The following is a 25180-nucleotide window of genomic DNA, read 5'->3' as shown; positions in this document are numbered from 1 at the left end:
GTTTTGGCTTTGCCCACCTCCTCTCTTGCATCGTGCCCTTCAGGTCCCATTTGAGAGGAAGGCTGCGGGGGTGGGGGTGTTTGGGGAGCATCATGCTGTTGTCCAAACTGCGTGTTTGTTCTAAGGACACGCGGATGACGTAGTCCGTCGGTGCTATCATCATTACTGAAGTAAAGAAAGCCTGCATGAGGCTGTCATGGTAAACACATCTTAGGGCAGCTGATCCCTTCTTTGATCAGTTTGATGCTACCAGAAGAGCAGGGACAGGTATCGAACGGCAGCATGCTGCTGCTGGCCCTTGGCGTCGCAAGAAAAGTAGGTGATGAGTATAGATAGGGTGAAAATAGAGCTGTCCCCTGTGATAACGTGCTGTTTCAGAAGCCAGTTACCCTTTACACTTGGTGGTTTTATGTTGGCCTTTTTACTTGCTCCCTTGACATGTGCTGTCAGCTTAGCCAAAAATAATTGGGAACTCCCTCAAAGTAAAGAAATGAGTTGAAAGATACTCTGAATTCTTTGCAGCCTGGGAGGAAGCATGGTGGCTGCCTTTCATGTGAGCATTTAGCAAATATTTTCACTGTCTGAAATAAGTGAAACTAGTCTTAAATGAAGACGTGCTTACCTATGTTCTGTAGTGCTTCCCTGTGTATGCTTGCTGCAGGAGTATTTAGGTTCGTTAAGGGATGATCCCCTTGTCCATGCTTATTTCCCACCACATGTGGAGAAGCCATAATTCTGGGAGAAGTCGGTTCTGTCTTCAGGCTATGCGCTGTTGGCATCCCAAAAGTTACAGATGTTGGGGCTTTTCTATCATAACCCTGCATCGCCAGGGGACGTCACTTGGTCACAGCAGCATCTGTGGAGCATCAGATACCTTGTTAGCTGGCTCAGTAATGGTTCAAAAATCGGAAAGTGTTTTTTTTTTCAGTCTTGGAGTTGGTGTACCTGGGCACAGCCTCCTTTCCCCTTGAGCCACGGTGCTGACAGGACACACCACTCTGATGTTTTTGTTCCAAAGAAAGCAAAGGTTTGGGTGGGTATCTCTTTTTATCTGGAACGTCTCTCCTCGCTGACCGGTCAGGTCAGATTTAACTGCCTTGCTGCGCCCGGTAAGTGCTCTCTGGCAGGGCTGTGGGAACGGCAGGCAGAGTTGAGCCCGCTGGCTGCGGCATCTCAGCACGTTTCCAAGCCTCACGTTCAAACCTGTGCCTGCGTTGATGGCAGGAGTGCCAGGTGAGCGTGAATCACAAAATGGCGAGGCCGGCCGTGGGAAGAACGTGCTAACAAGCACCTTCCCTGCGCAATCCGACTACTGTTAGCATCAAAAGATGAGCGTAACCTAGCTAATATGCCAGTGTCGGATGAACAAAATGGGGGATGTGGTGACTGTAATCTTGAGTCTGTTACGGTGAAGGAGGCAGTTTGGGAAGAACATTGTTTTCTTAAAATGGATGCTCTCCTTTTCTTTATTACCAGCATCCTGCTGGTGTTTCAGGCTGTTCTGGGGAGGATACCAGGTTTCTTTCATTTGCGGAGTTTCACACAAGTTGATGGTATCTCAGGGTGGAGCTCTTGTTTTATCTTATTGGCTGAGAATAAGGTGCTTTGAAAAGCTAAGCCATCAAATAGCAACCTGCATAGTGGTATGAGTGAACTGTTTTAAATATAGTTTGTCCTTCCCGCTGGCTCTGAGTATAAAACAACTTTAAGATGACCAGAGAAAAATAACTTAATTTCAGTCTTTCCTCAGCAGGGTTTGCTTCTCAAACCCTTGTGTAACCATTCAATCCCAGATGGTATCTTGACATATTCTGTGTAGATGATGCATACACAGATGAAGTTGCCTTGTTGCTGTCTGCAACAGCTAATCATTGTTGAATTTTATTTAGTAATTTACACCTGCCAGTTAGGATCTTTAGCGTCTTCATCTGACGAGAATCTGGGTTTCAGAGGGAAGTTTACCAAGTAAGTTGGCAAAATTTATGCATACGCATTAAAAGCGTAAGTGCACACAATTCTTTCTATTTCTGTTGTTTAGTGCTCACCCGGTAATGCAGACTGCTCACTGATCGCTTACTGTTTCCTATACAAGAGGGAGCTAAATTAGTGCCTGTGCGTAGCTGGTGTGCATATTCTGGGACTTCTGGGCAGCACCCACATGCGATAGCAAGCCAAGTGGAAAAAATAGGAGGAAAGAAGACTCCGTATCATCTTATAGCTGTGGCCTGTTTGGTGGTGCATTTATTTTACTCATTTTCAAGAGTAAAACAATGGAGAGACATGCTATACTCTGTATATACTCCTAAAACAAGGATCAATTTAAATGGGCAGGCAGGATGGAAACGTCAGCCACACCTTTCCTTGCTGCTAGGGTTGGGGATTAAAGTCTGGCTTTGAAAGCATGACTAAAGCTGTATTGGCAATGTTCTGTAGTGGTGATGATGCAAAATAAATAGTGGCGTCTCAGTTTGGTGTGGGGGATGAGATGTGATAAACTGCACAGCACCGAGAAGGTGAAATGATCGAGTGAATACATGTGATAAAATGATCCAATGTCTTGTGTTCTTTGTCACTGCAGTACTTTACTGGCCTAGAGTGTGGACACAAGTTCTGTATGCAGTGCTGGAGTGAATATTTAACTACCAAAATAATGGAGGAAGGCATGGGACAGGTAAAACGTCAACTCAACTACCTCATGACTTATTTCTGGAAATTCTGTGTATTGGAGAGGAGGGGCAAAGAAAGGGGAGACTTCTTCCCCACTAAAGTTTAAAAAACCCAAAACAACAACAGAGAAAACCCAAGCCCCAAAGCTTTGGGGTCTGCGGTCTTTGCCACGGGTGAAGCTGAAGGGAACTACATGGAGCTAGTGCGGGTGTCTTTGCTCCGGGTGGGAGGAATCGTGCTGTGCACAGTGGCACATCTGGGACGTGATGATAGAGCCAATGTACTATTTTTGCTACGGATTGCAATGAAGCCTGTTGCCTTGCAATTCTTTGTGATGCAAAAATAGGTTAAACACTGTTCCTTTTATGACCTTTTTGTTTTTTTTCAGACCATTTCATGCCCTGCTCATGGCTGTGATATCTTAGTCGATGACAATACAGTTATGTAAGTATGATGAGTTGCTGCCTCTTGGCTTTCATCTCTTTTTTCCATTTTGTTACTCATGTGCTATTCAAATGTACTGGCTTATAAAAAAACTGCATAGAGGCTTTAAGGCAGCAGAGAGGTCGGTCTTGAGCTGTCTATTTTGATTCCGGTATGTCTCAACTTCCTGTTTAGGTCTGAGAAATCCATGCTACGGTACTTGGAGGAAAGACTCCTTGACCAATTTGGTCAGCATGACAGCAGGGTAAACACCAGGCAGTCGTTCCAAACCCTGTTTAACTGCTTTGTGCATTTTGTTTCCTTTGATTTATGTAGGAATTTAGGACTTCCTACCTAGGTCAACCCACTGGTTCACCAGGTCCTATAGCTATAGTTAATATGTGAGTCAGAGGAAAGAAGTCCTGTTTATGGTTTGATGTAGGGTGTGTTTTATGCCCTCTGATAGAAAGAAGTTGACCCTCAAACATAAGATTTGATTAAGCTTGTATGTCAGCCTGTGTCACTTTGCTTATTAAGTTGTCCAGCTGTAGGATGACTGCTCATACATGGTGGAGCAGTGAATTCCATGAGCTTCCTTCTCTTTTGTATTGGGTGATGTTATTGCATGAGTAATATCTTTCACAATTCTGAACCTCGATTAAGTTCATTTTAATGCTTCACACTAAAAAGCGTCTAAATAGAAGCTTATTCTGTTACCTTACTTCTTCCTTCCTAAAGTCTGACTCACTCATTGATATTAATTTGCTGGTTTTTATACCAGTTCAGATTAGTGATTTCCCGTATCCCTCTGCATTAGTGGCTTTATGTTAGTCATGAAGTGTAGGCTGGATAGAAGTGGAAGTAGCTGAAGTGTTTTCATGCCCTGTTGAGAGGTGGCTTGTAGAGTTCAGTGGGCGGAAACTGAAGTCGGCATAATATCTTGAGTGACTGGATTGAGATTTTTGTTTACTGGAGTCTCACCTCAACTGGTGGTGTCGTGCACTCTCAGCAGGAAATTTCTTGAGTGTTTTCTTGATTGCAGCGGTTCAAATAAGCTGTTCAAATAGTGCATGTAAGGTAGACTAGCTGAAATCAGCGGAGGCCGGGATGGTAGCAGTAGCAAGGAAAGGATGGAAGAAGAGGAGAGCAGCACTGGCTTTTGTTGCTATGGCTTCTGTTGCTATTGCTTGATATTAGTAGTAGGTCTGACTATCCTTATTTTTCACTTCATGGCTTTTACAGCACAGAAAACCATGACGCTGGGGGTGAATCTGTGCACTCTTCAACTACACCATATGCTGTGGGATTCCCCCCCACCTGGAAATGACAGAGATATCTAGGGCCTACGATAGTAAAATGGCATCTAGGTGGTAAAGCAAACAAGTTCTCTTTGTCTAAGTAAAACTATAAATGTTTTGTGGAGGTAAAAATCCACCTTTCCCTGATCTTACGGGGGGGACACCTGGAATGTCTGGGAGAGGGAAGTGCTTTTTTTTTTTTTTTTGCAAAAGCCGAATGCTTTCCTTTAAAAGCAAAAATCTTATGACATGGCATGAATAAAAATGTAATTAATTCTAACTGCAATCTGCACCCTCTCCCATGTCCTTAATTATTATCTTTTGAGGTCTTTTACTTTTTACGAAGTCTGCAGCTCTAGGTTTCCAAGCTATAGGAACCTAAGATTAATGTGTAATAAATAGACATCGGTTTCTTTATCCATCAGAAAATCAAAGGAGGTAGGCCAAGTTATTAATTTGCTCTCTTCTCAGTACTTGCCCTCAGCAAGGCAGTGTATCTCCAAGTTGAATTATCTCCATACGAGTCCCAACTTAGCAAGTCAGATGACTTCTGGATTTGTGAGTATTTAGCTAGCTTATTGTCTGTTTTCCTTGTTACTGTTGAGCTTAAGTAGGAAGGTTGAAGAGAGGGTCCCTTTCAGCTCTTTCAAGACCTTCAAACTGGCTGAAGGTAATCTGTTTCTATCCCTTGTTCACCTTTCCTAATGCTGCCGGTAATTGCTTTAACCTACATGCGAAGATGTTGATTTCATTGATAAGCAAGACAGGCTGGCTTTATTACTGGTGTGTCTAACGGCTGCTGCTCATGGGTGGCAGCAGTCTGGTAGTAACTTCTGAGAATCAACCCACTCGGTGGGAATGGATGGATTTTGGGTTCCTGTATGGAAGTCGTATGGAGCGCTGCCTCTTCCTTTGCGTAATTGCAAATACCAATGCTTCTGTGTCGGATCAGAATGTAGTAAGGTCTTGAAGTAATTCCTTGGGAGGGTGTTTGACATCTCACATGATGTGCATTTTGCTAATTCCACTGATTGGTGTCTTTGAGGAGTTTGCATTATCAAAATGGAGCAAAAGTGTAAAACTTATGGTCCGATAAAGGATTGCTGCCATCTTTGGGTGAAGTTTTGAGATTGTGTAGTTCTGAACTGAGTTGCCAGAAGAGATCAAGAGTTCAGTTGTTTTTGCAAGCCGTTTGCTTTTCCAGCCTGGCTTCTTTGGTGTGGTTGCTTCTTTTATAGCTTGACTCACAGAGGAGTGTCCCCCAACGGATGGTTCATGGGCACTGGGAATGGTTTTCATCTTTTAATTTGTCTAGTTCCATTTATTGTTTGTCAAAAGACGATAATATTCAGAGCAAAGTTCTTGAAGGTCTTGACCTAAGTGGTGCTGTGGAAGTGCTGTTGAACCTAGAGCAGGTGAGGTTGCTGACTTGGAGTGATCATAGGCAGTCTGGTAAGCAAAAAACAGCGGATTGCGTACTCCATGTGCTCTGGTTAGCTACGGCATTACTCTTCACTTAAATTCCAGTTCCTGATATATACATATAATACAATAAATTTTTAAAGTGACATTTATTACGCCTAAAAGCTCGTGTATGGAGTAAGAAAGTGAGATTTATAATTCATATTATAAGTTCAAATTGTTTTTTCATTCTTCAATAAGTTTCACTCCAAAATTGCAGGCTTGCTGTGGACATCGGTCTGATGAGGTGCTTCGTCAGCTGATTTGTTTTATTTTAGCACTGAGAATTTGGCTGCCATGTGCTATATTTATGTAATAACCAGCATGTCGTTTGGTGAGGAGCTCCTCAGACTGCTAAGGGCTAGGATTTATGCCGCATCACATCGTCACATGCACTGTTCTTTAATGAATGTTGGCATGATAACATGCAGGAGTACGCTTGATTTTGGCTGCACCCTGAAATGGATAATTATTAATTTCAGTATTTATATGTAGTATGGCCTGTATAAAGCTGTATTCCACAGTTTGATTTAAAACAGAAATACCGCAAAGTGTGTATTAGTCCAACTTTATATTGTGAGTTTTTATATATGCAGAAGATACTTCAGTCATAACTAAAAGATGTATATAATATAAAAGTGTTCAGCAATACATAATTAAATTATCTGGAATGCATCTAAGCTGGACAGTCTGCAAATGCCAGCTGGGTCGGTGTGTCCAGGAGAAAAGTGGTCACCATGCTTTTAAAGGATTACCATCTGTCTGGTCGTCTTCTGCTCTCCCGCTTCCGAGCTGACTAACTTAATTTAAAGTTAAAATCAGTGTTGTGTACACCCTCTATGCTGTTGAATTTAAATCAACTTTGTCTTTATGGTAAATAGATTAAAACCACATTAACTTCTAAACTGAAGCTGTAGCATTCCATAGAAACCCAGATAACAGTAGATCTACCAAAGTTAGTAACCACACAACAGTTGTTCTGGAGCTTTTTAAAGGGATTTGCCAAAAAATGTCCATGTTTAATGTAAATGAACTAATGAAATTGTTTGCTTTGTTTCTTGGGCTGTTCAGGAAAGTGTTGTTTTGTGTTTTGTTTTTTTTTTTTTTAATCCCTGCACCAAGAGGTTCAGTTCTCTTGAATTGCATGAGCTTTCTATGTGATTCTGAAGCTAATATTAAAAGTTAAATACAATAGTTGTAGATTTCATAGTAATGTAATACAGTAAATAAATAGAGAACAGGTAAGTACAAAAAAGTACAGGCATAGAAGGAAGAATCAAAATAATTTGTCTGTCTGAACTTAGTGGCTATGTATGGAAAAAATGAGTTTTCTACTACAATAATTTTTCTGTTTCTTCCCTTTCCACAGGCGTCTGATCACAGATTCTAAGGTTAAATTAAAGTACCAGCATTTAATAACCAATAGTTTTGTAGAGGTGAGTGTTTTATTTGAAATTTTTAGTGGCTTCTACGTTGTTTTTGTTTCGCATGTGTACCAAACCAGAGAAGTGAGGCTTGTTTATAACTGTAGAGCAGATTTTTTTTGCATAGTCTCTAATCAAGTGTAACTTCAAGTTAGAGGCTTTGCAGGGGTTATGTTGTAGCCTGTTTAGTTACAGGTATAGTTGTAAGAAAATATTAAAAATCTGCAGGACAAAAGACCTAGAGATATAGCAAACAGATGCCATTGGAAGTAAAGTTGCAATATTGCTTTTAGCAAAATACTAATGGCTTTGCAACTTCAAAATCGAAATAAACCTAGAGAAGGGTGCTTTGGAAGATTTCTCCGCTGTCCCAATTTCCCAGTTGTATGTGTTTAGATTCACTGTAGAGCCCAGTATGGAAGTGTTACTGGGATCAAACTTCCAGTCCTTGTTTGAAGTGATGTATGCAGTAGTTTTTTTAATGCAACACTGGGAGATAAACAGGTGTTGCAGGCTGAAAGACTGACAAAAGTCTAGCAGTGCAGACCCATATCTGGCCGCAGTACAGCAGGAACAGGTGATGAGGTGGTGTTCAGGGGGTGTTAGAAAGTGGCGCTTGTAAAAAGCTAGTGAGCGTGGTGTGAGCCGTGTTTCGGAAAGGCTGTTGCAGCGGTGGAACAGAGATGGGTAGTTGCAAATGACAGATGCTTTTTTCAGTGGAAAGCTTCATAGCTTCATAGTCTTCAAATATTTTCTCTGGGTGAGCTGGGAGGTCAGCAGAAGTGTTTACGTTCCTCATCTTTCATAAGAGGCCATTTGACAGTGAAGAGTTGGCTGTCGTATTCCTGCTTTCTTTCAGTAGAAAGTAAATGCTTAGATTGAGGACACAGCACTCCTATTGCAGAGGACTGGTAAGACAGGAAGGACTGTGACTGGAGGTCATGGTTGAAAGGATGAAAAAGGGATGAAGGGCAGGTAGGGTCCTTGTGCAGCATCCTTTTTCTATTATGTTGGGGTTTTTTTTTTTTGCTTTATTTCGTAGTGTAATCGACTGTTAAAATGGTGTCCTGCCCCAGATTGCCACCACGTTGTTAAAGTCCAATATCCTGATGCTAAACCTGTTCGCTGCAAATGTGGACGTCAGTTTTGGTAAGAACAATCACGTAAAAGATGTTGATATTGCTTTTTACTTACAACCTTGAAAGTGTATTAGTATGTATTCTGTAAGTCTTTATAGGTTTCAAATGGTAAGCCAGGATTAGATACAGCTGGTTGCCAAGCACATCACTATGTAGTTGTTGCTCTCTGTCTCTTGGGCCTCCTTTGACATGGAGCTAGATCTAACGTTCACTGAGAGATGGCCTTCAGCTGAATAGTTTCAGATCAGGTGAGGTTCTTGACTGCAGGCACTGCAGAGAATCAGAGTGTATTGAGATACATACTGCTCTGAAATGGCCGTAGAGGGATTTGAGGGTTGGGGTTTTTTTTAATGTTTTGTATAATGTTTTGTATAATGTTTCCTTAGGACTGGCTTTGGTCTTTCAGCAGAACAACCCAGAAGAAAACTTCCACGGTGTTAACCTAGTTAAATAAAAGTGTAATTATCTGCCCTATTTGCTTATTTTCCCCTTTCTTTCACTTACAGCTTTAACTGCGGTGAAAACTGGCATGATCCTGTTAAATGCAAGGTGAGCATGTCAAAGTTGTTTTCTAAATGCATGACTTGAAAAAGTTCAATGTCAATTTATGTGCAAGACGTAGAAAGGAAGCACAAGCTTTGCAGCTGTTCAGATCAAGAAGCATAGTAGGTCACCTGTTTAGATCATAACATGAGAAGAATCAGTGAAATCATACTGGATGCCTTTAGGATGCGCCTTGTGAAGGAACAGTGCCTCAGCCAGATGGGGAAATGTCTGGAGGAGGTGGCTGTTACAGCTGTGACCCTCTGAAGAGGAATGAAGGTGCTTCAGGAGTGAATGCTTCACTTGACAACAAGCATTCCTGTACTAGGCGTTTCTGTAGGTGTTTGGTGCTTCGGCAGGCTTGTGATTTGTTGTACTGAAGGAATTAATTTGGTCGTGGGACCTGCTGCCATGCAGTGAACTCTAGAACTGTTCGTGGAGCTGTCGAAAACTGTAATCAAGCCTGGGATCCTGTGGCCTGTGCACAGCTCACAGACAGCCATGTTTCATGCCTTGGGGACAGAGCAGTCTGTGCTCCTAGTGACAAATGCAAAAAAAACTTCCTTGGGGAGAGGGGAGGGAAACCTCACCAAAGGTTTGGCATGGTTTAGCTGGCCTTTCCAGGCTAGATGTGGTCAGTTTATTATCTAACGGGTGCAAGCAGTCTTTTGCTTTTGCTGCTTGCATTCGTTTGATACAGCCATGTTCTCAGTAAGGTTTTTTTTTTAAAAAAAAAAAGCGTAAGGTGAGCATTGCAAGCCTAAGGAAAAACTCGGCTTGATGTAAAGCTAGGCATCACAGAGGGTCTGACTGCAGTTTTGGCAGATCACTGTTACAACGTCCTTATTATTTTAGAGTCCCACATGAAGTTTGTGTTGATTGAACTTAAGAACTGCAGACTCATTGCTGAAGTGTTTGTGCTGAGTGATTGTGCTTGCTGGCTCAGGACGGAGCTGCAGGAAATGTCTGCGACTAAATTAGTTGCTGTTTGCACTGCTTTCCAGCACCACCACCCTCCCATATTCCCATGTGGTTATGCATTCCTTACCATTACCTTAATGTAGGCAGCTGTCTTAGGAACATTTACAGTTCTTCTGTTTAAATGTAACTCTCTTCTTTCTTCTTTTTTCTAACAGTGGTTAAAGAAATGGATTAAGAAGTGTGATGATGACAGTGAAACTTCTAATTGGATTGCAGCGAACACAAAGGTGAGGGTTTTTCTCATATTATTTATAGACTTATCAGATGAAAAGAAGAGTGACAGCCTAATTCCTCTGTACGAGGATTATTCTTTCTGTTGCATGTCATTAGTTAAGAGCAAGCCTTAAAATCCGCAGTACACTGAAGTACTCTTGTTTGAAGAGCAAATAGGTGTTACTGCCTCGAATCAGGTGAGGTTCTTCAGATTAAGTGGAGTTTGCTCTTCTAAGAAAAAGAGTTAATTGGAGACCCAAAGGAAGCTCAAGTTTTTAAGTCTTTGGGCTCCTGTCTAGCATTGATGGCTTCCCTAAGCAAATCTGTGCCTCACTCCAAGTGTGTGAAACATGTTAACGCCACCCGTGGCTTGATTTGGCTGTGATAATTTACATCTGCTTTTAAATCCCCTGGGTTGGCCTCTTGAGGAGTTGTTCATTTCCGCTGGGCAGGATTCCAGACAGAGACTGGCAGAACAGCTGTTAAGATTTTATTATGTAAATGTCTTCATTCCACCTAGCCCAACTTTGCCTAAAACTTCAGCATTTGTTCAGTTTGGGACAAATTAAAACTAAGGTTGGCATGGTGGCAGGAAAACAAAAGCAGCAGATGCCATCGGGGCGTTAGGAGCAGACCTGGGTCTCACGACTGCCGAGCCAGGAGGGTGGAAGAAGGTGGGGACAGTGTGAGGAAATGGCTGCTTTGTTTTCTTAGCTCTGTTGTGCAACTGGTTTAATGGTATTGTTTGCAGCAGTGGCTGCTTCTTTCTGGGGCTGGCTGTGTGTTTTTCATTGAACTGGAATGTTGCATTATGGTGAAAGCAGAAACACCCATCAGTGCTGAAATGCACAGTTAAAGTCAGGCTGAAATTGTGCAGTCTTGGCTGCTGCTTTCTGTTTCGTGGGCTGGGACTTGTGTGGTCCCTGCATGGAGGCTGAACGTCGCTCAATAAAGCGAACTTGGCTTTTTCTGAGGTGGGTGTGTTCAAAAATGTATTGTGGCTCAAGAACTGAACCAAATTTGCTCAAAGTTTGCTTGGTGTTCAGGTGTTGCCTGTATTAAGCTTGAAGAAGGGTAGCCAAATAGCTGGAAAGGGCTGAGTGTAAGCACATGTAAAGCAGCTTTTAGCCTTGGGTATCAAATATTTGGGACATCAGAATGGCCACAGCCCTACTTTGCCTGTGTTGCAGCCCTATTTTGCCTGTGACAAAGCCCTCAGGAGCCAGACCAGGTGCTGCTGCTGCCCCTCAGGGGTGTGACACTGGTCATGGCCGTAGGTCCGCTGGTCTTCTACCTGCCCCAACCTTGGCATGTGCTGCTAAAGACCGGGATCTGAGATCTCCTTGCGGGTTTTGTTACGATCAAATGTTAAGCTTTCCGTTACTAGATTCTGTGCTCACTAAAAAGGCTGAAATGATATACGCATATGTGTTAATGTAGACCAAACACGAATATTGTGTCACTAATGCTGACTACTGGAAACAGGAAGCTACTTGCCTCTTTTTCAGACAAGATGGTTAGAGTTTCTGCAGCTTGCTTGCCCACAGACTTAAGCGTAGACAGAAATACTATCGTAAAGATGGTAACTTATTTTCTTTTCTTTTTTTTCTTTTTCTACCAGAATCTAGACTTTGTCAGGTAGGAGCCATGCTAGTGGTTGGGCTGATATTTAAAGCATAGCTCAGACTGTCAGAAATGGTATTAAATAGCCAGAGTAAGAAGATTTTTTTGTGGGAAACACCCATCCAGAGGACGGTGAGGAGGGGAAATGAGTATGGCCAAGCCATGCTGGCATCAGCCCAGCTTATCTGTTAGTTCCTGTAGTCTGGAGTCAGCAGCAGAAGAGCTGTTGTCCTTGAACATCCCTGTCTAAGCTACTTCCTCTAATACCATACTAGATGCTCCTACGGCAAGAAAATACTTTGGAGCCCAGGCTGTACAGCAGCAAGAGGAAGAAAAATAACATCAGGGTAATTACACCAGACATTGGAGCAAGCCAACTGTCCTGGAGTCTTATGGTATCCATATCAATTGAATTAACTGAAGGACAATATCACAATTCTTCTCTTTCCGAACTGACGCTAGATACAATTGAGGGGAAAGTTGGCAGGAAACGTAACCCACCCCTAGTAATGATCTCTGGCTTCTTGTGGGCAGCGGAGATGTGGAAGGTGGTAATTTCACACTGCTATAATGATGAAGCGTGAGCAGCACTGGCTGCTGGAACATGTGCAAGTGGAGCTTCGCAGCCTCCGGAGAACCGGATCGGCACAGAGCCGCGGGGCTGCCAGCCACCACCTCCTCTTGCCTGAATTGCCTGCTGGCCCTTGGCCAAAGGCACGGAGAAACCCAAGTGTCTATCTGACAGTGACACAGGCCTGCTGCTGTTCAGAGAGGAACCAAGTAAAATCCTTTCCTGCCGTAGCGTGAGGTTGTAGCGATACAGCTGGAGTGCACATACATCTGTCCTTACTCTCTGCACTATTTCTAGCAGGAAAATGGGGCAGTCGTGTTTGGGGAGGGATGTCTTGTGCCTTCACAGCTATTTGCTTCAGTGACTGCAAGTCAGAGCCCAAATTCTGTGTTGAATTTCTTCATTTTGAAGAACCTAGAAGGGAATTGGATCAGATACCATCTGATGCCAAAATCCGTTTTCAGTGGAGAAAAAAACTTTCCAAGTAATTTAATGGCTACTGTGGTTTCCATTGCTGCTTCTAGCTTTTGAAAAGTGCTTTTTTGAGTCCTCCAAGCGTGATGCTGAGCTGCAGTCCTGTCCCATGTGGTCTCCATTCAGGGTAGAAAACTTCCTGTCTTACCAAGATGAAGGTATAAGAGAAAAATACCAGTCCTCCTGGAATGTGGGCTTGAAATCTGGGTAATCCTTTGCAACACAAGAATGTGAGATACATTTGTTCCAGCTTGCCCTGGGAGACAGAATAGGAAAGGAAAATTAGGCAATTGTATATGAGAGAATAGAAAAGTGAAAACCAGCTGAATTGGTTTCTGTTCACAAACTGGAGTGATGTGATGCATTTTTTTTGATGAATTATGTAGAATGGTCTGAAAGAAAAACGAGGAGATTTAAGTAGCGAGTTCTGTGGTTTCCTACGTAATTTTTTTTTTATTTTGCATTCATTTGTTTGCACTTAAGAGACATGCACTAAATTCTTTCTACTTATACAAAAGATACAGCCCTTGCAGCAGAGAGTGTGATGGCGTTGATGGCCTTTTACTTAAGATACTTTCACATATCTAAATTAATTTAAACTTGAGATAAGCCAATACAAGTTCTTTAACAAGCTTTTAATTCTCAGTCTTCTTGCAGAGAAGGGTTGAATAGTCCAAGGATTTGCACATTTCTTTTTCAGTTAGTTGTACAAACTTGGTTCTTAAATAGTTCCTTGAATTAAACTAGGCAGGTTTCAGGTATTGTTTGGTCCGTGTGGCTTTGGGAATAAAGAAACCACATAGATCAGGTACTTCTGTTAAGTGGACCTTCAAAGGAGTAAGAAATGTAAAAAACTTGGATTTGTGCATTTATTTTTGGCTCTTAAGGTGTATCAAGACTGCCTAAAAGGAGGGGGGGAAACCTGTTTCAAACCTGAGTTTCAGTAATGTTAATCTTTCTGCATCTCAGAATACTAAAGGCAGAAGAACAAAGATGGTAATGGTGCTGGTCTTCACCCAAGGCAGTGGTTTTTTGTTGAAGTTAAATTGGTGTTAACGAAAGTTGTTCATCTGATACTAAAAATGACCCTGCCTTACCGCTTTTGGCTCCTGGCATGTCACCATCTCATTATCTTCCGGACTAGACAGGGCTTGAATGTCTGATGTATAAAACAGGCAGATTTTCTTCCTCCAAAAAAGCTATTGGCCATTTTTCTCCTCTAAGCGAGATAAAATGGCACGAACCCAGTTCTCTTCCTTTTCAGGTCACTTTTCAATGTCTGAACATGCACTCCCTCTGTACTTTCTGGAAGTCCTACATTTGTTCTAACGCGTGGAAATTCTGGCAGCCTGCTAGATCCTCCTGGGGCACCAGCATCGAACTTTGCTCTTTCATTTCTCACCAGCGTAGTTTCGTGCCAGAACTGCGAACAGCATCTTTCCTAGGATGTCAAAGTGCCACCTTTTCCTCTCAGATGAGCAAGTGTTTAAAATACCCTGCTTTGCTCAATGACTCTAGGTGTTGTCATGGTGTACTGTTTTGCGCTAACCATAGTTAAGTTCAGTGGTTTCGGATTTTGTTGAAATGCATTAAGAAATCCCTGTGGTGTTTCAGGATTTTTTTTTTTTGGATGGGTTATAGGTGAAGGCGTCACTGTGAATGTGGCTGGGAGGCTGATGTACACCAGTTGCCTCTGGGAGTCCTGGAGAGGACTAATCTGTTTCACCTGCCCTGAAATAGGAAATACGTTTCTAATTAGCCTCCTGTTCGTAGAACAGCAGCTGAGGTTCATGGTGTTTTGTGTACACGCAGCCTTTTATGACAAAATAGGGATTGTTCCCCTTTGCCAGGTTTGCCCAGGCTTTTGTTTCAAAGTGCAGTGTGTAAGCACAACACCAAATTGTTTAGAGTGGAACAATGTTATTGAGGTCACTTCTGCATCGCAGCATGACAGATAACGTGCAGAATAATCTACCGGTTTAGTAATTTGATTTGCTGGCTATTATGTTGTTGCGTAGCTGTAATTCTCAATAAGATCTTCCTTCCCTATCCTCCTTAATCTATAAATCTCTCCCACTCCTTGCGTTGGTGGCTTGAGTAGTTGCTGCGTTTTTCTTTCCACTGGTGTTAAGCATTTGTTTAGCATGTTCTTCTCGGGGCTTTTCCTTAATTTTTAATAATATTCGACTTTTACACAGCTTCATGCATCTGTATAGCTTACTGTGTAATCTGTCTTCCTTGTGCTTTACTTGACAGGCATATAAAGGCTTGAAAAGGCTGGCATTCCCTCTAATAAAAGGGCTGTAATTAAGGTCTTTTTGTTCTAGTTTGCATCACAGGGCTGGAAGCCCTAAGCCCCATGCAGTATTGAGACACTGAAGAGCTTGGTCTCATCCTCAAAGACAGGAGAGCAGAATTTCAGTGCTCCTAATTGAGCCTCGCTGCGGGTGAGGATGGCCCCACGTCCTCGCGGTGTGGACGTGCCCCACTGCACCTCTCCAGCTTGGCAGGTCATCTGGGAACTGTTTCTCTCTTCTTCCAGTTGTGGGATTTTCCAAAGCAGGAGTGATCGCTGCAGCTGTTTGATGGATTAGCTGCGTCTTCCACCGAGGCACGCGGATTTCGGCATCTCATCAGATGAGATGTGTTTGGAAGAAACTGCACCATCTTCTCTTGAAAAACCGTTCATCGCTGTGTGCCCCAGGGCCCGCGTTTGAGTGACAGGGGAGCTGTGTCATGACGTGACAGGGGTGCACTGCCGCTGTTCATACATGTTATCAAAGTGCACCCTGCCTGATGAGCTAATTGAGCAGGGATCTTCGCAGTGGTGAACGATATTGGTGGGATAAACCGAACTTTGGGTCCTGAGGTATTGGTGCAGGATTGGAAGAGGGAGGAGAGCTGCCTGGAAAAGGGAAAATAGATACCGTGCTGGGTAGTGTGCTCAAAGGAGAGACCATTTTTGACTCTGAAATTCACAGAACTGCATTGACTGACTAATTGGGAACAAGGTTACCTGCCTGAGTATCCATCCTGTGGACAGCCCAAGAGGACATCTTGATGTTGTCCACCCTGAGAGAGCCTGCGAGGGAGCTGCTCTGCTTCGTTTACTCTGTTTGTAGTACAGCCACTCTGTTTGTAGGACAAACACAGGTGATGGGGAGGAAAGCAGGGCTGAAAAAACCCTCTTATGTGCTTGCTTGCTGCTTGAACCTATCAGAGAAACAACAAGCCAAAAAAAACCCTGAACCAAACCCCAGGGTTGTGACCTGTTGATGGAATTGGGAGGGCTGCTGTTCTTGGCTGAACGTTCTCCAAACAAGTCCTGTAATAGTGTACTGGCTTCCTTCAAAGGAATGGCTACACCCTTGCTCAGGAAAACCTTGCTGGTTGTGTGGGATGTCACCTGTTTCTGCCCAGTCCTTAACCCTTCACCTTCAGGATCAGGCAGTAGGACCAAAGCAGGACTTTGAAGAGGAAGAAGTGATGGCAGTACTCAAGTGGAACGCTCTGCCATTGCTGGAGAGACCAGAACCATGAATTTATTTAGGTTGGAAGGGACCTCTGGATGTCATCTTGTTCAGCCCCCCAGCTTGAAGCAAGGATAACCTCAAAGTTAGGTCAAGCTGCTGTGATGAGCCTTATTTTTCATTAGTGCCTAGGTCTGCCAATTTGCAGTCATCAGGAAGCAAAACTAGCTGAAAGTTAGTTAAAGTGCTGAAAGCACTTTAATTATGTCGGCCAAAAAGAAGTTGCAGTCTCCCACGTCTTCCCCCTTGTCTCTTTTCCCTTGTAACCTGCTTCGCCTTACTGCAAACCTCCCTCCCCGCAGTGGCAAGGGCCACGTCTGACATCTGGAGACCACACTGGTGTTTTGCACCTCCTGAGCTATCTCCTCAGTACTTCTCAATGTACAAATTCTCCTGTGTCTTACGATACAAATAGGCAAACTTGTATGAAAATGTAGTAATAGTTGGGGCACTTGGAGTGGATGTACAAGAATGTGTTGGATTGTGTCCTATATAAAAGTAGCAGTTACCGACTGATTGAACATGTTGGTTTCTTCCTTTGTTGAGAGTTTATCTGAATGCCAGAATAGGAAATGGTTGCTCTGGTTAGCAAACAGTAAAGATGTGCTCCTAACTGGGCAGGGGACTTTATATGCTTCTGATCCAAAAGCTGCGGCTGGTTTTACATGAGTGTGGATTACTTGTTTGGATATATCTGTTATTGCCTTGTAGATAAAACTGGCTTTTGCAAAAACTTCATAAATGCTAGTGTGGCTGTGTGATGAGCTGGACTGAGGAACTCAACCAGGCTAAAATACTTTTTGGTTTTTTTTCCTCTGTACTTGCTGCTTGATTTTAACCTGATGAGTTCCTTGGCCCAGCTCTTGTGCAGCTGCTTTGTGTCCCGGCATAAGAGAAGTGCCTCGGGGACAGGAACAAGCGGCAGAAGAGAGTTTGACTGGCTTCCTTCGCTCGTAGGGGCAGCTTAGTTTATTCTTGCAATCAGCTATGTGTACTCATTGGGATACTACAGAAATAATCTTTTATGCTCTACGTGAGTTGAATATCATTTTAGGAAGTGGCCATATGCTGCTGATCTATGAGAATTATATTGGTGTTATTAAAAAAACCCTATTCCCCAAAGATTTCCCTGTGCAGTGCTGCTCTCTGATATCCTTGTATTTGTCAAAGGCCTTACACGGGAAAGGGAAGCCCCGTGTGGGGAGAAGTCTTCAGTGAGGTGTCACATGAAGGGGAAAAACGGGACCTGATGGGAAATGTGGAAATGCCCGAGGAGAAGTGTCTTTTTAGCTGACAGAAGCTTCTTTGAAGCATGCTAGATTCTTGCTGCATGTTTTCGATACTTTTTGGATGGCATTTTACAACTGCAGGTGTCTCGGATTGGTAACAGCATGGTATCAGCTCACTGTTAGGCTTTTTTCAGTTTGAGTGCTGAAGTGGACAAAACACTTGATGGTGAGGAAAGCCAGATGCCTTCCCCTGGGCTGTTACAGACTGTCACTACTGCTGTGATTTTGGAGAAGGTCATGAAATTATCCATCCAGTGTACCACTATGATAGCAGCAGAGATAAAATGTGTTGTTCCTTAGGGTTTTTTGCTATCTAGCTGCTCCGATTTTGGAAATACTTTAAGGCCTGACTCAGAAGAGGATCTCGACAATCAAAGGGAAAAAGTAAATCATGTGTTTCACTTGACGTGCTATCTCTTACTGCCACGGGAACCCTTCTAACTTCACAAGACTGTTGTGGGTTCTGTGCTTTCCCTGCTAACGGTGCTCTCTGTCCTGTGAACAGGAATGCCCGAAATGCCACGTCACCATCGAGAAGGACGGGGGCTGCAACCACATGGTCTGTCGGAACCAGAACTGCAAAGCGGAGTTCTGCTGGGTGTGTCTGGGCCCCTGGGAGCCCCATGGATCTGCCTGGTGAGTTCAGGAGTGTGCCTTGCCGGAAGGCGAGGAAGCCGTGATGCAAGCAGCATCGATTTGGACTGAAATCTGTGGAATCGGTGTCCCTGTTACAGGTACAACTGTAATCGCTACAATGAGGATGATGCAAAGGCAGCAAGGGATGCACAGGAGGTGAGTCCATAACTTTTGGTGATAAGGGAGATCGCCAGCCCTGTGGCGTGCTTTCTGTAAACCTATACATTGGCTTTGAAGAATTTCCTGGATTTGGGCACAAATCCAAAAGACAGTCAAGTTCCCCTGCGTCTTTGGACTCTTGCTTCGTGCCGGGGGGGAGGGAACAAAAAACCCACAACAAAACCAAAAAACGTTCAAAGCCATTTTAACCCAATTTAAAGAACATGTTAACTCAGTTGTTATCCGTCATGCTGCCTTGCCTGTTTTATAGCAGCTCTTCTCATGAAGTCATCATAATGCCGTGGGTCTGAGACAACAACCCTCACATCCTTTGTAAAATGCTCTTTACTGCAAAGTTCTTAATGTGAATCCTGAAGTGTTTAAACACAGCAGACCTTTCGAATGTAAATTGCTGTCATTCCAATAACTATACCTGGAGGCTTGACGTAGAAGAAACTGCGGGTGAAGTTGCAGCTACATTAAACTGTTTTGTGAATATGGATAAAGCCAAAACCCCTTTTAATAGGGAGGGTTTGCATGCTGTGTGCTGCAGCTTGCAGAAATCCATTTCCTGCATCTCTGTCAAAGTACCGTTATAGCCAAGAACCAAAGTATTTCCTGCAGCCCCTCCTCCTGCAGATAGGGATGACTTTGGCTGATACGTGCTACCTTTGTTCATCCACAACATGCAAGTTTAATCATGCCCATGTTGTCATTGTTTTACAGCTGACCTGTCAGTGGAAGAAAATAAGATTAATGGCTGTGTATTGAGTCATCTTGGTTCTCTTGTACTACTTAGCACATGGCATCTTTCTCCTGCTCTATAATCAGTGTGGCCTAGGCAACCTGAGGTTGCCCTCTTAACACAAGCACAGTAATTGTTTAATTAGAATTCCTTATTAGCTAAAAAAAAAAAAAAGAAAATCTGCTTCTCGCTGTTTGTCATGACACTGGAAGCATTTAAGTCCTGTAACTTGAATTGAGAGGCTGAAATTCAAAACTGATCAAGCTTTAGCAATGTGATTGTAATTCCTTTCAGGGTTGGGAGCGAGGATTCCACAGCTGTGCTGGGAAGTCCCCTGCATGACAGCGAGCTGCTGTGGGTCTAGCCTCTCCTCTCCACACAATGCCGGGGCTAACAGTGCCGCACAAAGCGGCGCCATCTAAGCCTGGCCGACGTGAGAGGAGAGGAAACACCTTTGGAAAGGAAGCTCGTTCTCAGGGTCAGGAAGAGCCTTGTGAAGGGTTTACTTCTCCTGCAGCCATTACTTTGTTTTAACTATTTGTTTTCTTTTTCCCTAATGGGAATTAACACAGCGATCCAGAGCAGCCCTGCAGAGGTACCTGTTCTACTGCAACCGCTATATGAACCACATGCAGAGCCTGCGCTTTGAGCACAAGCTCTATGCTCAGGTGAAGCAGAAAATGGAGGAGATGCAGCAGCACAACATGTCATGGATCGAGGTGCAGTTCCTGAAGAAAGCAGTCGACGTCCTCTGCCAGTGTCGTGCCACACTCATGTACACTTACGTCTTTGCCTTCTACCTCAAAAAGAATAATCAGTCCATTATCTTTGAGGTAGGAGAAAACATGGTTGTCAGGAGCTCAGACTACAAAGCTAAGCGAAATAGATTTAATGCTTGGAGAAGCTCTTGTCCCCAGTTTTATTGAAGTGAGTCTGTCTTAATATTGTTGTGCAAAAGTTAGAGGCCCTGCTGGGCAGTGTGTAGCATTGTCTGCTGGCGGGGGAGGTAGGCTTACAAGATGTTGCCCTCTGAAACAAGAAAGGGAGCGAGGTTCTGTCTTGAACTGGCAAAGAAGGCATTAAAGCTTAAATCCGGCATTCTGACTTTCCCTGGTGTTGGCTTTTTTCCAAGGGCGCTACCATTAACATTGCACTTGAAGGTCTAAACGTGGAAGTCCAATCTGCTTCACAAGTGAAACTGTATTGACTATTTATGATTTAGAACGGTCCTTTGCTGATCTTTGTGCAGAACCTAAGCAGGATGCTTCTGTGCTGCGTGCTCAGCAAAGGGCGCGCACAACTACTGAGCATAGTGAAAGCTGTGCTCCGATGCTGCTGTGCGTGTACCAGGAGCCAGCAGAGGCTTTGCCGATGCTGGTTTAAAAAAAAAAAAAGGGCAAGGGACAGAATGGCCGATGAATTGTCTTGTACCACATTGTACCACTAGTAAGGAAAGGATTTTCTTAAGGCTTGCCAGGATATTGCAGATCAAGGAAGACATAAGACTTGCTGGTAGATATGCAGATTCTCTTCTTATCAAATGAAGAAATTTCAGCTCTTTCAATCTTGATGCTCAGAGCAGACTACTAGGGTGTTACACAGTGCATATCTAATCCCGCTTTTTATTTCAGTACTGATTTCACTTGGATTGAAGAAAAAAATCTCTTCCTCTCCTTCCCCCCCAAAATACTCCTTTTTTTTTTTTTCCTTGGTCTTTGCAGAATAACCAAGCAGACTTAGAGAATGCTACAGAGGTGCTTTCTGGGTACCTTGAGCGAGATATATCCCAAGATTCGCTGCAAGACATAAAGCAGAAAGTACAGGATAAGTACAGGTTTGTTTTTGAATAATCCTCTATCTCAAAGCTGCCCAAGTACCTGTGTTGCCATCCCGTGTGACAGGTGGTTGCATGTGTACTTGCCAAGCTACAGTTTTCTCCAGAGTCACGTCCCTGTTTGCTGTTGGCCTTCTGCCATGCGTTGTGATCATCAGCCGGTCCCTGGGCATCTGAGAACAGCAGCAGCGGTGTCCTGCGCCAGCCCCTGAAGTCACCAGCGGTGAAGCCCTCGTGCAGATGCTGGCAGCATGTTTTTGTGTCCCTGCTGGGACCAGCCCTCAGGGGAGGTGACAGCCCGCAGGGAGAGGCTCCCAACTCTGCCTTGCATCTGCTCTGCTGAGCAGTAGCTAGAAGATTCAATACCGTAATGGAAAAATCTTGTGACCAAAAGCAATGGCTTTTCATACGCTGCTGTTCCTGCACAGGAGGAGCATGTGGGGATGGCCAGGACCAAGATGGGACCTGCATAGTGAGGGCCAAAGAACAAGGAGTGACTTTGTGGTTCCAAGCTGACAGCTTTGGCCTAGGATGAGTTGCCATAAGAGAGCAATCAGCTCTTTTATTTATCTGTTGGGTCCATTTGTGCAAAAAGCGGGTGTAGAAAAGCTGTTCTTAAAGAAGAGGGAGAGAGCAACCTGCCCAACTGGGGAGGAGAGCAGAAGAACCAGGGTCCAGGTGACACAATTGCCAATGCTTTCTTACAGTCCTAGGGGAATTGCTTCTGCACAGTGGAAAAATACAGAGCTGTAAATGTGGGTGAGTCACAGGATTATGGCTTGCATTTTTGAGGCATTTTGCCAAAGTCACTGAATTTGTTACTGCTAGCTTAGGGGGGGGGGGAAAAGCCAAAGTAGGGTGAGCCATAGTGACTAAGGGACTCTGGGGAGTGGAAGCAGCTGTTGTGCTTTGGTGGGCCTGTGGCCCATTCTGCCGTAGTCTGGCAGCATGGCTGGGCCTGGAGAATACTTACCAGGCCTTCTCTTTTGAGACATTTTGCAACTTACCCTTTAAGACCACCATTAAGTTGGTATCTCGGAACAAGCTGCTTGTTCACTTAAGTCCTCTGAAACTGGATGCTGTTCTAGGGATGGTAACAGCTATCCAGAAGAAATTAAAACCTAATGTAGCCTGAATTGCCTGAAAACATAGTATCCCAAACCTGGCTTCATGTTTCTGGGAAGAAAGTATGCATCTGTCAAGCCCGCGCAGGTCCCTAATTAACTAGTTCAGTCATGCCTTAATCATGTCCTCCACGGTGCTCTTTGTGTACTGATGCAAGACTGCGACCAAGGATGTTACCGAGGTGGGTTTAAAGAGCTCTGGGAAATTGCAGGAACTGCCCACCTAGCTAATTCGGTTTCAGCTGTTCCAATCTCTTAGCTTGCAAAGACATTTCTAGAAAACAGGATTAAACCCCCACCACCAGCAGCAAAATAACTGAAGTTGGGAAAGCAGAAACTATGCATGTTTGCTGTCACATGCTTCAGAAAATCAATGGGACTTTGTGTACGGTGATTTCTGTTGCAACAGCTGATAGCAGTGAGAGGAGCCAGAACAGTTTTATTCTGATAAACCTGTCGGTCTGATCAGATACTGAATGGTCGCAGCATAAGGGTTGCGGGTTAAGGTGAGGTGTTTCCGAGGTCAGGCTGCTGTGATGTGCTCCTCATGCCTACGTGTTAGCAGGCGTTGTGATCAAGGATAGCTTTCTGCTGGGAGATTCCTCCTGTGAACCTCGCTTGAGCGAGCAGAGGGATGTGTGGCCATTGCCGAGAAAGCCGGGTTCCCAGCTGCCAGAGCCCCTTGGATGCCCTCCTGGCCGATGCGCATGCCCGGAAACTGAACCGCAGAATTCCCAGCAGGAACCGGTAACTTGGCAGTCGGCTCCTGGGTTCCAGTTTCTCACGTTACAGCACACCACTCCGGGCTGGGCACTGCCGAACCATGAACCGGCTACACAGCTGCGCCTGGGCCTTGGGAGCTGTGACTAGAACTCGCCTCGTCCCCTGCGTGCCTAAAGATGATGTAGACTTTGGCATCACCGCTGGAAGGGGTTTAATCCAGAAATGCCTGCTGCTTATTCATAATTTGCTCTTGGAACCTGAATACTTTAAACGTTTCTCTGCTTTTATCTTTTTAGTTGGCTAACGCACCCGAAATGAACATGGCATCTTTTGATATGTTCCTATGATATCACTTTTCCTCAGTATCATTGACCCTGGTAGGACTGTACCTAACTCTGGGATTCAGTTTTATTTGCAGCTTCATCCGCTTAAATGAGTGCAGGTGGGAAGGCCCTGCAGGGCGTAGTGCCCCTCTGAGACCCGGGAGTCGCGATGCGAGGTGAAACTCGCGCTCCAACCAGACCAGTAACCCTTTTTGTAGCCAGCTTGACCGCTTCCATCTCCACCGGAATTTTGCAGGGGAATAAAACAGGGTCAGCGCTCCCGAGGTTTTGCCCAGCTAGCTCCTGGATTTTTGTTGTCCTGATAGGGCTCAGCGTAGGCACCAGCCCACGTTTGAGGAGAGCTTCGTCCCATTTCGGGTGTCACTGCTAACCCGTGCGCTGGCTTTTGCAAATTGCAGCTGCTGCTTCTTCCTTTTTCCGTTATTAATGGAAGTTCCCTGTAGGGGCTTTGGGGATACTTTTGCATGGGAAACTCTAAATTTGCATGCTGTTTTTTCAGCCAGGGGACCTGGAGTTGAGTGACTGGAGTGACTGAAGTCTTAATTAGCGCTGTTAACGGGCTACAAATACAAATTCCCTTCTCGGGGGATCTCCTCTTTTGGAAGTGAGGCTTAATGTAGGTTTGCATTACTCGGTGCTGGGGATGAGCCGCGGTTCCTAACCTGCCTTTTCTGTGCTTGTCCTCCTTTGCTGCAGATACTGCGAGAGTCGACGAAGGGTTTTGTTGCAGCACGTGCATGAAGGCTACGAGAAGGACCTGTGGGAGTACATTGAGGACTGAGACTGGCCCCGCATAAAACGAACTCTGAAACCTTTACCATCTAGAGTGCTCATGCAATTCAAATAAAACACACACAAGGCGCTATGCCTGTTACACCGCTGGTCTGTAGTACCGGGATTCTGTTTTGTTAACAGAAAATTTAAGTAAATTATATTGTAATAAAGGAAAAAAGGTAGATAAACCATTGTACAACAGTATTCTAGGCGGCCAATAAGAGTGTGACAGACGCACTAAAAAAAAAACCCTCCAACTTTAACTTGTAACGTAGCTTCATTCTCCAAGCCGACTCCTTTTTCTTTTCTATCTTTCTTTTCCTGTGTGTAGTACAGATGAAATTTAAACCAGTTTCTTGACACTGCTTTTCATGTCCAAACCAGCCATTTTGATGTACTTTGGTAAGGGGGGATGGCTCTCCCGCCCCCCTCCTCCTCTCTGCCACCCAAGTACACGGATGAATGTCGATTGGCTCGTTGTAAAGATGATTCTTGGGGAGGGGAGGAGGGGGGTACACAGCAAGGAAAAAAAAAAAAAACAAACTTTGTATATGACTTTTAAAACAAAAAGAGGACAACACAGTATTTTTCAAAGTTGTATATAGCGCATATGCATGGACAAAGAGCAAGCGTGGCACGTGTTTGCATAATGTTTAATTACAAAAAATATTTATTCTTTAAAAATCTTCAAGATTATGTCTATTTGCTGTGCATTTTCTTTCAGTTTGATTATTTTTTTTGTTTGTTTCGTTTTGTTTTCCCTGGGATGGGGTGGGGGAAGCGTGTGCTGGTGTAGTGAATTTTTTTTTTTTTTCTTTTTGGAAGGCTTTTACCAGAGAAGTTGGGTTTCTTCTCTTCCTGCAGTTCCTTTACGTCCACGGCCTCCACAGTTTTGCGTGTGTGTATCCATTGCTGGCGACGGACCCGTCCCCTCGCGCGCAGCTCCTGATGCTCGGTAACGCCGTGTGCGTTGCCCTAGCCACCAGTGCGTACTGTGATTCAGGATGCTTTGCCTTCTTTTTGGCCCCGCGTTGCTACCTGCCCAAATCCGACTCGGCTGTTCCCGTCCGTGCACGCAGGACACGCGCTCTGAACCCAGAGGCTGTGTGTGTGTGTGTTTAGAGTTTTATTTTTTATTCTGAGGCAGGAAAAGGAGGGGTATTTTGCACCACTTCTCAAAAGACTTACGGAAAGATTTCGGCTGT

General features: G+C 44.2%; 1 protein-coding gene across 3 annotated transcripts in view; it reads left to right on the top strand.

Annotated features, from left to right (window-relative positions):
• The window catches only part of ARIH1 (ariadne RBR E3 ubiquitin protein ligase 1), a 62524-nt gene extending 37847 nt beyond the window's left edge, over positions 1–24677 (top strand). The window contains exons 4-14 of one of the 3 annotated variants that reach the window (XR_012675268.1): positions 2579–2671; positions 3056–3111; positions 7219–7285; positions 8316–8422; positions 8919–8961; positions 10092–10163; positions 18142–18272; positions 18371–18429; positions 19738–20103; positions 20898–21010; positions 23898–24005. Coding sequence is in view for 2 of the 3 variants with exons in the window: in XM_075160574.1 (XP_075016675.1) it covers positions 2579–2671; positions 3056–3111; positions 7219–7285; positions 8316–8422; positions 8919–8961; positions 10092–10163; positions 18142–18272; positions 18371–18429; positions 19738–20009; positions 20898–21010; positions 23898–23982 (1098 nt within the window). In the remaining variant the exon portion in view is untranslated. Of the gene's footprint in view, positions 1–2578; positions 2672–3055; positions 3112–7218; positions 7286–8315; positions 8423–8918; positions 8962–10091; positions 10164–18141; positions 18273–18370; positions 18430–19737; positions 20104–20897; positions 21011–23897 lie in introns of all 3 variants that reach the window. The other 2 variants (XM_075160574.1, XM_075160575.1) reach the window with 2 other exon arrangements.
• Positions 24678–25180: the final 503 nt, after the last annotated feature.

Source organism: Calonectris borealis, chromosome 11 (genome assembly GCF_964195595.1).
Source record: "Calonectris borealis chromosome 11, bCalBor7.hap1.2, whole genome shotgun sequence".
Lineage (NCBI taxonomy): Eukaryota > Metazoa > Chordata > Aves > Procellariiformes > Procellariidae > Calonectris > Calonectris borealis.
Note: the sequence above shows the minus strand (reverse complement) of the source record. Positions and strands in the feature narration are given on the sequence as shown.